Raw genomic sequence first — 14,255 nt, 5'->3', positions numbered from 1 at the left:
GGTGCTAGATGTTTGTGGAGGTGAAGCAGAAATAAAGACAACAGAGGAGCCGCTTGTTTCGTTTCCTTTTATTCTCCAATAAATGTCTTTACAAATGTTCTCAGATGATGACGGCATCTGGAAGGCCGAGCTGAAGGCCACACAAAGGACACTTGGAAAACGACAGTCTGTGTTTACAGAGAATAAACGCCGCGCTCTTCGGGGGAACATTCACTCCAAGTAGAAACTCTGCCGACACAATAAATAGTTTCCAGAGCAATAACACAAAAACACTCAGCAGACACACTCTAAGAGGAAATGTTACTGCAGGTATTTAATTTGTAAAACCAAATCGACTGGCCCGTTACTTAGAGCGCTCCCCAAAAACTGCTCAGGAAGTCACTCGTTCAGTCACTCGACAGATTCAAACCGTAAAACTGAAGCACTACGAGTCTAACAGCAGCGGCGGCGATGAACCGGAGGGAATGTAGGCGACGACCTGCTTCGATTGTTACGATTCAAAGAAATGATTCACAGTTTGACAACCAATTCGTTGTGATCAGACGAGGAAACGACGGGGGTGTGTGCATGTGTGTGTGGATAAACCGGCGCGATGAAGAGGTCAGTGATTCCACGTGGGAGGGGGCGGAGTCTGAGGATGACCACTGCTAAAACCACTGCGGAGTCTGCTAAAACCCTGGGGGAGGTGGGGCGGGGTCAGCTCAGGCTTTCTTCTCTTCAAGGATCTTGTGGAGCTCGTCAGCGTCCTCGGAGGTTTTGACCCGAATCAGCAGGGGGACGGGGGTGGTGGGGTTCTTGTCGTCAACGGGCGGATTTGGCACGCACACCACCATCACGTTATTCTTCCCCACCCGAGTGCATGGCATGGATGGCTGCACGATGATGTTCAGCAGGATGTTTCCTGGAGGAGGAGAGAACGTTATACAAGCAGAAGACCCGGCTTTAAAATTAATATTTATATTTGGTGACTTGAAGATTTCTAATTTTGTGTTTTGTGTTTATGTTATGCTAACACAGCTGTTTCGCTAGCAATCATGTAGCACATCATTATTTACCAGCTGGTCCAACAAACAAAAGTGAGCCTTATAGTGCGGAAAATACAGTACAAAGAAATATTTTATTAGTGTCCTTCAGCGATTCCTGTTGGTTAATCTGCAGATTATTTCTGAATCTGTGGATTTGATGTTTGATAAAAATGGAGGTTAAAAGCTGTACCAGTTCCAGATCTTCCAGCTGTTTGTGGAAGAAGTTTCACTTGCTCTCAATTTAAAGCTTTATCTTTGATATCGTTGATTAGCTGCAGTAATCCTGATCGAGTCCTTTCATGTCATCAAGGATTTGATCCGTTTTCATTGTTGAAGCAGCAGTGCTTGTATCTGACCAGCAGGTGGAGCAGTCTGATCACAGTTCAGACCTCATGAAGAGGAAGCTGCTGAATGTGGATTATTTTTATGCTTTTAGGTGTTTTGGATGTTTCTGGGCCTAAAACCTGAAGCTCGACATATTAAATGTTTCACTGTTGTAGGTTTGATGCGGCTTATTACAATTATAAGTGAGCAGTTATTGGTTACACCACTTTAAATGGTCTGTGTTATTTCAGATTACACTTTAAAGTCTATTTGTGTCCCCTTTGTTTTTGTTAGGACTAATCTGACACAGTGACCATCCTGACAAACATCACGCACGTTTGATTCTTTAAACCTGATCATCTCTGACATTAATGTGTTTGTTTGATTTAAAGAAAAAAATCTCAAGTTGGATTGAATATTGTGATGACATCAGATGTTTTATATAAAATCAATCTGTCGACGCGATGCTCTCACCCAGGTTGGTATCGGCTCGGATGATCATCTGAGTTTTCCCCTCGGTTGTCTTTTTGAGGTGCAGCGTTCCCACTCCTTTATCTTTGAACTCCGACTCTTTCTTATAGAACATTTTACACCTGGAAGCAGAGCAGACAAGAAATTAATAAATTACAAATCACTTATAATTAAATAAACAGGATTATTTTTAAAAAACAAAGTTCAGAGTCGATGGGACACTTTCAGGGTTTTTAGTGATGAAGATTTAAAGTCTGCTCTCTAAATCTTACTAAGATGGAGGAAGCTTACAGCAGGTTGGAGATTCCTCCATCAGCTGCAGGTCAAGTTCATTTCTCATTGTGTTCTTTTAAAACTTGCTGGAAGTTTGTATTTCATGACTACAATAGGATAACATAATGATCTGTCTGCTCCTCTCTGAGAGGAGGTGAACTCCGTGAGTGCAGGGAAAGGACAAACAGCCAGGGAGATGAGAAGCTGAACCAACAGCTGGAAGCTACAGAGCTACAGTTTCTCACTTTTTTCTAAGCCCTCTCCTTTTCCTCCATCTTTCTCTAAAAATGTGATCCAATCAGCTCCAGCTGGCTTCAAAAGCATTACTAAGCTCCTCCTCCTGATAACCTTCAAGATGCAGCGTGAAGTTAATTTTTATTAAATAATTTGACTGAAATTCATTTATTCTAACTTCACTTGTATTCACCACAGCTCTGAGTTCTGTGCACAACGCTGCTCCTGTTTCCTCCTTTTCAGATTGATTTCTATGTGAAGCTGAAGCTCGACCTGCAGCTTCAGGGTGAAACATTTCAGAAACTTACTTCTTGGAGTAGAAAGCATCGTCCTCTTTCACCTCTTTGACCTCCGGCTTGGGCGGGTCTTCCGACTCCTCGTCACCGTTTTCGTCTACAAAAAAAATATCAATAAAATTAAATAAAATATAAAAATTATATATATAAATATAAATCACATCATGTTTTTTCCTTTCATGTTGAATCTTTGTCTTTCAAACTGCTGATAAAATGAGCACTGATTAAGTTTTAACTGATTTATTTAAACTATTTAAAATCATTTTCAAATAATTTCCAAACTCATCCCATTTGATCTTCACAGTAAAAAATATGAGACAGAATCTCAGCTTTAAAACTTAGATATAACTTCATGTATTTGAGTGTTTTGCTGACCTGTGGGTTGAGCGTCCTCGGCTTTCGCCCCACTAAAGGACAGCGGAGCGGCTGATCCTGGAGCTCCGAACACTGAGGTCTGACTGGAGGAGGAGGAGGAGGAGGAGGACGAGAAGGAGAAGCTGGGGGGATTCGATTTGTTCCCTAAGGAACCCAGAACTGAGCTGTCCACCTTCTTGCCAAAGTTGAACGTGACTCCAGCAGGGATTGGAGCGGCGGCGGAGCTTTTCTCCCGTGTTGATTCGTCCGTTGTGTTTTTGGTGAAGGAGAACAAGGCAGCAGGAGTGGAGGTCGCTGAGCTGCTGCTGGAGGAAGATGAAGGAGGAGGAAGAACTGCGGCCGTGGCTGGCAGCGTCCCTCCATGCTTCTTCTTCTCTTCGGAGCCTCCTTCAGCTGATCCGCCGCCATACTGGCGCTCAATGCTGGCCAGGTGGCGCTCGTAGTCCCTGAAGATGGGGTTGAGGTCGCACAGCGGGTTGTCGTTCACGTGTTTGGTGATCCAGTCCCGCACTGAGCAGTTGAGCGCCGTGAGCTGCCGGCTGTACTCTTTATTGCTGCTGGAGCTCTGACTCGCACTGGTGGCGGAGCCATTGGTCTGCTTGGTGGCAATATCAGTGGCGGGTTTAGCCGAGGATGGCCCGTTAAACGTCAGACCTTCGAGGAAGGAGAAAGTGTTAGTGATGGCATAGAAAGCTCAGCTTAGGAAGAAGGAAGCAGAATAAGAGAGTTACACGGGGCCATCGTGGCTCAAAGAGTTGGCAGTTCGTCTTGTAACCGGAAGGTTGCCGGTTCGAGCCCCGGCTCGGACGGTCGTGTCCTTGGGCAAGACACTTCACCTGCCGCCTACTGGTGCTGGCCAGAGGGGCCGATGGCGCGATATGGCAGCCTCGCTTCTGTCAGTCTGCAGCTGTGGCTACAACTGTAGCTGCCTCCACCAGTGTGTGAATGAATAGTGGAATTGTAAAGCACTATATAAATCCATCATTATTATTATTATTAAAACAAAGAGCCGGAAAATTTGGTTTTTTAAAATCGATCATAAAGATGAACTGCTGTGAGCATCCTGAACACATTTTACACCCACAAGAGATCAATAAACTCATCATGTCCATGTCTTAGCATTTTTAAAGCTTCTAAAAACTAATGAAGACATTTTAACACAAAAAGAAAGCTCATTTATGGATCACATTCAAAGGACGAACAGGAATCTGAGCTGAAACTATGGAATGGCACATAAAGAGGAAATAGTTTCCGATTAATAACTGATCGAGCTGATCAATGTTTTGCTCACCAGGTGCAGACGAGGACGCTGCAGGCGAGGCGAAACCTCCGAAGGAGGGCGTGCCGCTGTTCCCATTCGTCAGGCCGCCGAGGCCTTTGAAGCCTCCGCCATTCCCAAACCCGGAGAACGGAGTTGGAGTTGGAGCTGGAGCTGAGCTGCTGCTTGCCGCCGCGGTCAAGGAGAAGCCTTTAAAGCCTTTAAATGCTCCACTGCCCTCGTTCTGAAACAGGGAAACACTCAGATTACTTCATGATTATAATCAGACGCAACAGGTAAACAATGGTTTTCTCCTCGTACCTCGGTTCCAGTGTTTCTGCGTTTGGCCTTCTTGATTGCTCGATTCTTAAGCACATCTTCACTTGCCACTGAAAACGTCCCGGCCTGAAGGAGGACAAGAAAGTCAGACTCACATAATTCCAACTTCCTGAAGCCAGACTTACAGTTTCAACATGGCCTCTTACCTCCTCGCCCTCCTCCTCCTGATCCCAGTTCCTGTCCGTGAGCTCCTTATCAGCGATCCTCTTCGCCATCCCACTGGCTCTGTAACAAAACATAAGAATTCAGTTTGTGTTCTCTTTCATTTTTTTTCCAGGGTTTAGTGCGTCTTAACCAGCATTTTACAGAATTGAACTGAATAAGAAGTAGAAAAGATTCAGAACACAAAAACAAAACAGGATTATTATTGATAACTATTGATTAACCAGCTGGTGTAAATCAGATAACAGAGCTCAGTTTGTCTATTAGCACAATTACTCAATTTTATGGACAGTTTGTTACAATTACTATTTAATCTAAACTATTTTAGTTGACTTTTCTTGTTAATATCACTACTGTTAACATTTTTCTGCTCATCTTCTAGATCTGGCTCAATGCTCCAGAACAGAAATCTGTGGAAGAATCCACAGATGTCCAAAGTAGGGCTGCCACAAACGATTATTTTGATAGTCGACTAGTCACCGATTATTTTTGCGATTAGTTGACTAATCAGATCATCATCCATTGGACGTAAAACGTACAGCTTATTGCACCAGCAGCATCTGCTCTTATATAACTATCATTCGCTTACAGCTTTAAGTGTTTAAGGTATGTGCTAACTAAAAATAAAGACAAGATGATAGTTTGTTTCGGTGAAGTTTAATAAACTCCTTGCTATCTAAAATATAACAGGACACCGGAGTAGATTCTCCAGCATCTCACACTTCTGATAATCAGTTGTCTGCTTGACGTTTATTCAGCTGTGTAAAAACTATAACTTTAATCTCAGCCAAACAGATTTACTCAGGAACAAATAAAATACTAAAAAAAAAAAAAAGCCAAACAATAACATTTTAAGTTATCTAAGTGACTCATATGTTTAACCTGAGTAGCGAAAGACGGCGGTGGGTTTGAAAACGATTTGCCGGGAGTCCGGTGTTCTCACGGCTCTAGTTAGCCTAGCCCCCGGCTAGCTATCGAGCTAGTGGGTAACAGACGTCTCCGAAAACGTCGGAGCGCTTTTGAAAATATGTGGTGTCTTGATAAACTGAGCAGATATTTAAGGTTTCCACAGCTACATTCCCGCCTGAAAATATGTTAAACGTTTATTTTGTGACCCAGAAAGAATAATAAGAGTAATATTAAAACTAACTAGCTGCCGCCATTGTTGGAAACTGAGCTGGGCCGCGCTATGAATTCTGGGACACAGCTTCTTCTTCGGGGTTTAACGGCAGCTGGCATCCTTGTACATGCAGTGCTGCCATCTTCTGTTTCAATCCGTTATTACACTCTTAAATCCTACTACATATTCCTGCGTCTTTTGTGATCTTACAAAGCTTCAAACGACGCGTCGACTATTAAATCAGTCGTCGACGATTTTGATAGTCGACGTAATCGTGACTAGTCGACTAATCGTGGCAGCCCTAGTCCAAAGCTGCCCACAGACTGAACCTTAACTTACTGAACCTGAGCTTTTATCTCACCTACTTTCAGTATTACTTCACCTGAACACACCACTCTGCTTTTTCTCCAATAAAACACCTGATATTCAAGTGAACAGGCAACAGGTAACAACAGGTGTAAATCTGAGCTTTGGATGGCTATTCTGAACATTTAAAGGTTTCACCTCAAAATGTGAAACAATAAATTGAGCATTTTGCTAAAAGAAAGTAGTGCGTCAAATGATAAAAAGCTCCAAATTCTTTACAGCTTTTCGCCAAAAACCCGGCTTCATTTGGTGTTTAGTTATTAACGGAGGCCGATAATCACCGATTAATCGACTATAAACAGCTGTGGTGGAGCTGCTGTTCGAATATTCTGGATGGTGTAAAGGTTGAAACATACCTGTGAATTCCTAGTGCGGTCCAAGGAAAGCTGATGTTTAACTAAATCAAATGCACAGGGTTAAGCACTCCTGTCAGGCAGCCTTTATCCGGGTTAACCATCAACTAGCCTGATTCGGTTAGCGCTTCTTTCCGGGTATAATCAATCACCTGTGTACCTGAGCCGAGAGATTTTCTAACAAACGTTTTACTCAGATTTCCGATTACTGAAAAACTGGCTCCTGATAAAGTGGCCTACCATTACCGGAGCACACACCGAGGCCACCTGGCCTGTCCACTCCGGTGTCTAACATCATGTTCTGGCTGTTAGCCGCGGAACTAAACAAGCAAGCTAACCGGGCCGCTCACAAGCAGCTAATGTTAGCCAGCAGGCTAATGGCACGAGCTCCTCTCGTTTCCGGCGTTTAATGATTTTTTGTTAACAGGTAAATGTGACGCACCTTGTCTGTAACGTAAAGTCCGGTCTCTGCCTCCGCGCGGCTCTGACAGCTCCAGGTAACGTCTGGCTGAACACCTTAACAGGTAACACCGCTCTGTGTTTTTGAACAAACCTCCTTACGCCGCCATTTTACAGAGCGGGTTTGCGCGGCCCATTTTTCACGCATGCGCACCACAAAGCGGCCTTTAGTCTGGGAATTGTAGTCCATATGTTTTTTAAAACGATAATAAAAGGTTAAAAAACGCAAAGGTAAATGCATACTACGCACATAAATTATATTAAATATTAAATATGTCACCGGTGATTATTTAACTTTATATGCAGGGTGAAGGGTCTTGCTTAATGGTCACAAGCCCTAGTGACTTTCAATCTGTGGTCCAGTGGCCAAGCTCTGCACCACCACCGCTCCGAAGGGGCAGCTCTGCACAGGTAAAACATGCAGGGTTAGTTCAAAATAGCTCCCCTCCGACAGCCAAACCCATCTGTTCTCTGATTCGATTGTTACATTTGTGCTTGACATGACATTGACCAATCAGATGAAAGGAAGAAAAATAGGGTCAGAATTCGTACTTGCAACTTGCAGAGATTCACACGTTTTTTTTGGCTAAGTCCACACACAAATCTTTTTTACGCACACACAAATTCTTTTCACAAATACAAATCCTGATTTACAAGTACAAAATATTTATGACCACATTTTGAGCCCATACACATGCTCAGCATCATATCCAGAGGTTGTCTTCTGAAAATGGATGTACGAGTGCTGCCAGCATTATTACAGAGGTTGGAGGCATGGAGAGTCAGCCTGTCAGTGCTCAGACCAAATGCCGCACACTGCATCACGTGGCTGTCGTCCCAGAAGGAAGCCCACAAACAGTTTGCTGAAGACAAGCAGACTACGGACATGGATTACCTGTGGTCTGATGAGACCAAGATAAACTTACTTGGTTCAGATGGTGTCAAGGGTGTGTGGTGGAAACCAGTACAAAGAGAGTGTGTCTTGTCTACTGTCAAGCATGGTGGTGTGATGTCATTGTTTGGGGCTGCATGAGTGCTGCTGGCACTGAGGAGCTACAGTTAATTGAGGGAACCATGAATGTCAACATGTACGGTGACATACTGAAGCAGAGCATGATCCCCTCCCTTCAGAAACTGGGCCACGGGACAGTATTCCAACATGATGATAACCCCAAACACAGCTCCAAAAAGACCAGTGCCTTGCTAAATAAACTGAGGGTAAAGGTACTTGACTGGCCAAGCATGTCTCCAGACTTAAACCCTATTGAGCATCTGTGGGGCATGTTCAAATGGAAGGTGGAAGAGCGCAAGGTCTCTAACATCCACCAGCTCCATGATGTCATCATGGAGGAGTGGAAGAGGACTCCAGTGGCAGCCTCTGAAGATGTAGTGAACTCCAGTGGTTGCCACACAAAATATTGACACTTTGGCCACAGTTTGGACATTTTCACTTAGGGGTGTACTCACTTTTGTTGGCAGCAGTTTTGATATTTATGGCTGTATGTTGAGTTGTTTTGAGGTGACAGCAAATTTACACTGTTATACAAGCTGTACACTGACTACTTTACATTGTATCAAAGTGTCATATCTTCAATGTTGTCCCATGAAAAGATAGAATAACATATTTACAAAAATGTGAGGGGTGTACTCCTTTTTGTGAGATACTGTATATGCCAGCTGCTGACTCCATATGTTCCTTCAGTGTTGCTCCTGGCAGTCTCAAAAACCTGGCTGAAAAACAAGGACAATTAAGCTTTTTCAGTTATCACCCCCAATTTAACCTCCATGCTGCCTTTAAACAATAAAATAAATAATAACAATTGAAATATTGTTGTTTCATTGATTTGTTACTGATAGTTTTGTGAGCTAAATCTCAGTTCACTGTAGGTTTCTTAAACATTAGAAACGCCTGTCAGTGTTTCTGATGTTTGATTCAGTGTTTGTTATAATCAGGCTTCAGCAACAGCAGCAGCTGTAACATTCATTTAAATTTGAATGAATAAAAAAGCAAACAAAACAATGTGCCGTGTAAGTTTTTTTTCTTCATGTTTTTCATGTTTATGTGGAAGTTGCAGAGAACTGACAGCCTGCTGTGCAGTGAATCCACCTGCTGGACAAAAGTCAAACTGCAGTGAAAACATTAGAGGACTGTTCAAAGGGTCATTTTGTAGATCTTACAGCAACACTTTATGCCAGGAAGGACATTTAGGGTAAAAACTCTCCCCAGTCATGGATGTTGGTCTGTTAAAAAGAGGGTAGACAAAAGAAGCTCAGATCAGCTGATTATTTCATGCAGGCAGAGGTTAGTCATGCTCTGTGGTTGCAGAAAACTGAAGACCTGGTTTGAGATGTTGAGGCACAACTGTAACCCGTGGAGAGCTGTTTGTTCAGCCACTGGAGTGCATCGGTCACACAGCGACATCTCTGCACACGTTATTCGACTCTAACTGAACAAAGTGATCAAATATCAGAGTTAATGTAAAACAAATCGTCTCCATCAGTCTCACAGCTCTCTCCTCCTTGTTTCAGTCTTTACTGTTGGACAGCTGCTGATTCTGCTCTCTGACTTTGATGGCGTCTCTCTGCTTCACCGATCCTCTGAAGTTTGAATTATTTTCATGGAGTAAAAGTCACAGTTATAGATATCTAACCACTCAGATATGCCTCATTACAAACTACACGAGCATGACCCTGAAATCTGCATCACAGCTGACCTGAGTGATGTGCAGCAGGACACAAACAGTATTTACTGTCACATCTGTTAAAGTCACAGTAACTGTGTCAATCATCATTAATCCATCCTCCATCTTTCTGTCTGAAATATGTCACAAAACTCGACTTTTAGAGTTGTTGTTTCAGCCTTAAAGATAATCTCTGTGACTCTTTCCAGTCACAAACTTATTTTTATGATTCTTCTGATGGTACAAAAATACAGAAAGACACTCATTTTGTTTTCTTCCTGCTGCTCTGTGACTGTAAGACTAAGTCTGAACTCACAGAGTATTTTCAGCAGAGCAGCTTAAGTGAGAAGAAAACTGAAAGTATTATTAGAACGTAGTCATACAACCGGCATTCACAGGAGGTTGTATGACTACATTCCATAACTGGTAAACTGCACCTTAAAATCCATGTCTGTCCACTTATAACATTTATGGCGAAAACTGTTACTTCATCAGTGAGTGAACCTTTGCGTTGGATTTATATCATGGTGTCTAAAGCTGAAAGTATACAGTGCTTTCTCATTGAGGATTTTCTCATTAATAGTTATTGGCGACTGTCAAGCCTTTGAGTCGCCGAGCAGCTGAATAGGGGGATAATGTTGACGCGTTACTCAAAGTTCCAATTTAAAAACTCCTTTATTTGTTACCCAAATCCTTAAAATCCATAGAAAAAACAGTGATCAAAACATTCCAGGCTTGAGCGGTCAGCAAAAGTCAACTTCCACCATCACCCACTCGTTCAGGAAATTCCCTCGGGCCGTGAACAGGAGATATAGCAATCACTACTACTATTATCAACACCACGTGACCCAAAGCTACGCCTATCCTCGACAATAGTGGTTCATATTTACTGTGTATGACTCTTAACTCATTCACTGCAATTGACGGCTATAGACGTCAATGGCAGTGAATGAGTTAATACTGTAGCTCCTGTGAAAAAGAGAGCCTTACGTACGTGGCTTATATAACTCTCTAACGTGCAGCTTAGAGCAGATAACCCGTAAGCTCGAGAGCAAATGTTGTTTCACCACTGAAAACAGGAAGTTTTTAAAGAAGACTAGAAAGAGAGAGCATATTTCTCCTATACTCGCTTCTCTTCATTGGCTCCATGTTAAATCCGGAATTTAAAATGCTCCTTTTTTTTTAAATTTTACCTCCTGTTTTTGTTTCTTTCGGCTCTTTATGATCGTCTGGGGTCGATTAGTCCTCCTTCCTTTGTTACCTTCACTTTTCCCTGACCAAAACAGAGAACATCACATTACAGCAGTCTGTAATTTGTTTCTGTGTTTGTTTCTAATGCACCAGTTAATAATAATCCTTCTTTATCTGATACTGGGCCTCGGATCACCTCCATTCTCTTTGATTGGGCAGGTTCTGGAAGCCTGCTGAGGAGCACCCAATGTTTATGAGCTGGATGTGCTGAAGCAGAGGAAACCTGTGAGGAGTCAACATCAGCCAAGCTGTGTGCTCAATGATTCATCTTAGACGTGCATTCTGGGTAAATTTTGAAGGCTCACATTGTTGAATTAATGGCTGCTCAGAACAGTACAGAGAATATTAAAGGTCTTCTTTAAGCTGCGCTTAAATTCTAGGACCATCTTCTTTCGGGGTGAGCTGGTTGTGGAAGGTCAGTGATTTTTCTGTGGAACGACTCACATATGACAGAAAATAAGGAGAAGCAGGAAATGTCCACTGAGCGTTAAACATGTTTATAAAACAATCCTGTGATTTGACTTCAGACTAACTTTCAGCCTCAGAGATGGAAGACGAGCGTGGCTCCATCTGCATGAGGTAAATGAGCTCTGCTGTCGTGATTTCAGCATCGTACTCGCAGCTTCTTGCTTCAGCTAAACACTGATTTATGCTTCAGCTTCGTCTCAGCAGTGCTGTGAAAAAGGCGGAGAGAAAACCTCATGGCTGCGTGCAGAGACACGAGGGATCGGGGGTAAAACGGTAGAGTTGGGCAGCAGATGGCTCATCTCCAAGCTTCCAGCATCCCGCCCGGCCTGCCAAATAGGAACAGGTGCTGGAGAAAGAAGGAAGTGAGCTGTGGGCCTGGTGGGCAGCGGGAGACCCCTGACCAGCTGGCGAGGAGAAAATGGAAAAAGCTGGCAGCAGAAAAAAGAGAAAACCTGTTTAATGCGGAAGGCGCCAGCATGCAGGCCCACAGAGGTTCTTTAAGCCTTTTAAATAAAACACACAGAGCTGACACTTCACACCGACCGAGAGCAGATTTTAAATCCTGCTTCTATTTACCAACATCTCATCGGCTCACTCTTTACGAATGAAAAAACAACTAATGATCCAGACTGACAGGATCTTCATAAAAATCATTTTTAAAAACATTTGGAGAAAGTCAGCTGCAGCAAGAAGACTGTTCAGAATAAGAATAAGAAGCAGTTTCAGTTTTCATGTGTCTGTATAATAACTGAGTGCAGGCTGGAAACAGTCAGTGCGACATTCAGCACCTGTATGTTTAAATAATAATGAGCTTGGGAGTCTCACAGTCCAGTTTAAGGTCAAAGTGCAGTGGACGTATGCCACTATGTAAAACAGGTCTGATGTTCCTGCTGTAGTCTGTTCTGTTTTAATGTGTCTCTACTAAACAACAAGATAAAACATGATTTATCTATAATTGTACGTTGAAATCAGGCTCATTTTCTCGCAGAGGTCAATACGATCAGATCGAACAGATTTTACAACCTGAGACGTCGCCCTCTGCTGGACATTAGAAAGAATGCAGGTTAAAGAAACTCATGTTTAGACTGCGTCCATCTTTTATATAAATTCACTGCATGTGAGGCATCGACTCAGCTAAAATTACTTTGGGCTGCGACTGTAATTAAAAACAAGAAACATATGACGTCATAGTCATGTGACAGAGAGCAGCAGGTGTTTGCAAGGGTAAAAGGAAATGTAAATATCACATCCAGTATTTTATTTTCAAGATCATTTCCCACGGCTGTGACGTTTCAGGCATTTTGTGCAAATTAAAGAAAAGAAAAAGAGCAGAACTGAACCTCTGAAACATTTATTATAAACACCATAAAAGTCTAAAACTACAGAAACATGAATGAATTCTGCTTCTCTCCGTTTCATGTCAGTAAAATGTGTGACTGCTGAGCGGGTCTGCACACTTGGCTGCTGTAACACGAGCTGCTGCCTCCTGCTGTGCGCGGTGGGTCACTGCGAGTCGGGCCGGGCCCTCCCCCCTCAGCGGGGTCTGGTTTTTGGGGATTCATTCAGTCAAGCGGCGAATCAAAGGCGTCGCCTCCTCCCAGAAAGCTGATGCGCTGCTGATCAGCAGAGATGCGGAACATCAGAGAGCTCGGGAGGGCTGAAATAAATAACCAACAAAAGTCCAGCAACAACGTGGATTTAACATCATTCACTCATTTGCTCATGTGTTCATTACACTCAGTTATTGTCATGCAGTCACACCACCGTAAAGTCATTTGTTAAATTTATTGTATATAGTTAATATCACTACATATCCTATATTTCTTCACTAGCTCATTTATTCCACAGATGTAATCACACATGTTCGTTAATTTCACAGGTTATTCATATTTATTTTTCATTTGTTGTTTTTTCTGCTGATAAAGAGTTCCTGATAAATCCATCCTTTTGCTGACTTAAGTATTTCAGTGATTCATTCACACTTTCATGTGTTCACTGAGTTGTTCTGAGTAATCGGTATATTTAGTGTCTCATGTGCCCTTATGTTTACTTCTTTATGAGGAGAATATCAGAACTGAAATGCGTGGAGCTAAAATTGAGTGTTTTCTGAATGGACTCTGGTGCAGCTGTCAGGTTGACGCTTTGACTCCGTTTCTTTAATAATCTCATCGCAGCAGACCTGCCCTCACATTCCCGCCTCTAATTAATTTCATTTGATTAAATCGTTAAGATCTCACAGTCATTTTGTTCAGTGCTCACAGTTTTTCATGCGTCTACGCTCTAATCGCCAGTTCAGCACACAGATCTACGTGTCAATTAGGCTTTTGCAAATGGAGCTCTAATTAGGTTGAATTAATTGCCCTGCAATGTGGACAGCAATTAGTACAGTGACAAATTAAAGGGAAGCAGCATGTTTCTTAATGATCCCGATGCTGTCTCCATTAAATAAAATAATTTAAGTTATCAGAGCTTCTACTGTTTCCTCTCAGAGTTTTTTTTCAACTGGACTTGTGTATGGAGCTCAACATCCAACCAAATTATCGCTTGGCTTCCAGACCTTGAAAAGAACAAAATCATTGGCCGCCCTGCATATCATCGTCTATACCCAGAGAATGCCATACCCTGTATTTACAGACTTCCTAAGATCCACAAAGAAGGGGTCCCACTCAGACCCACTGTTAGCAGCATAAACTCAGCCAATTTTTCAACATTTCTAAACACCTTGCTGGCATCCTAACAGCCCTGGTGGGGAAGACCCCACATCACATCAAAAAATGGAAAAAAATGGAAGAATGGAAAC

At 42.7% G+C, this 14,255-nt stretch overlaps 1 protein-coding gene across 2 annotated transcripts; it reads right to left on the bottom strand.

Moving 5' to 3' along the window:
- Positions 1-53: 53 nt before the first annotated feature.
- On the bottom strand, positions 54-7,205 carry nup50 (nucleoporin 50). Of its 2 annotated transcripts, none has more exons than XM_082509718.1 (8): positions 7,039-7,205; positions 4,742-4,820; positions 4,578-4,661; positions 4,290-4,500; positions 2,999-3,652; positions 2,636-2,720; positions 1,824-1,942; positions 54-901 (listed from the first exon to the last, which is right to left on the bottom strand). In XM_082509718.1, the coding sequence occupies exons 2-8, from the start codon at positions 4,808-4,810 to the stop codon at positions 702-704; spliced, it is 1,422 nt and encodes a 473-aa protein (XP_082365844.1). In that variant the 5' UTR covers positions 4,811-4,820; positions 7,039-7,205; the 3' UTR covers positions 54-701. The 2 variants fall into 2 exon arrangements, with proteins under 2 accessions (XP_082365844.1, XP_082365845.1); XM_082509719.1 differs by lacking the exon at positions 7,039-7,205 and adding an exon at positions 6,600-6,976.
- Positions 7,206-14,255: the final 7,050 nt, after the last annotated feature.

This window comes from Aulonocara stuartgranti, assembly GCF_965226115.1.
Source record: "Aulonocara stuartgranti genome assembly, chromosome: 17".
NCBI lineage: Eukaryota > Metazoa > Chordata > Actinopteri > Cichliformes > Cichlidae > Aulonocara > Aulonocara stuartgranti.
The sequence above is the reverse complement of the archived record's forward strand: the minus strand, read 5'-3'. Positions and strand labels throughout refer to the sequence as shown.

Excerpts from the sequence above, each read along its gene's own strand:
- nup50 (XM_082509718.1), bottom strand. The coding sequence starts at position 4,810 with ATGGCGAAGAGGATCGCTGATAAGGAGCTCACGGACAGGAACTGGGAT. Across the intron at positions 4,501-4,577 it reads GCAGAAACACTGGAACCGAG|AACGAGGGCAGTGGAGCATT; the intron begins GTACGAGGAGAA and ends TCCCTGTTTCAG. Across the intron at positions 1,943-2,635 it reads GATGCTTTCTACTCCAAGAA|GTGTAAAATGTTCTATAAGA; the intron begins GTAAGTTTCTGA and ends CTCTGCTTCCAG.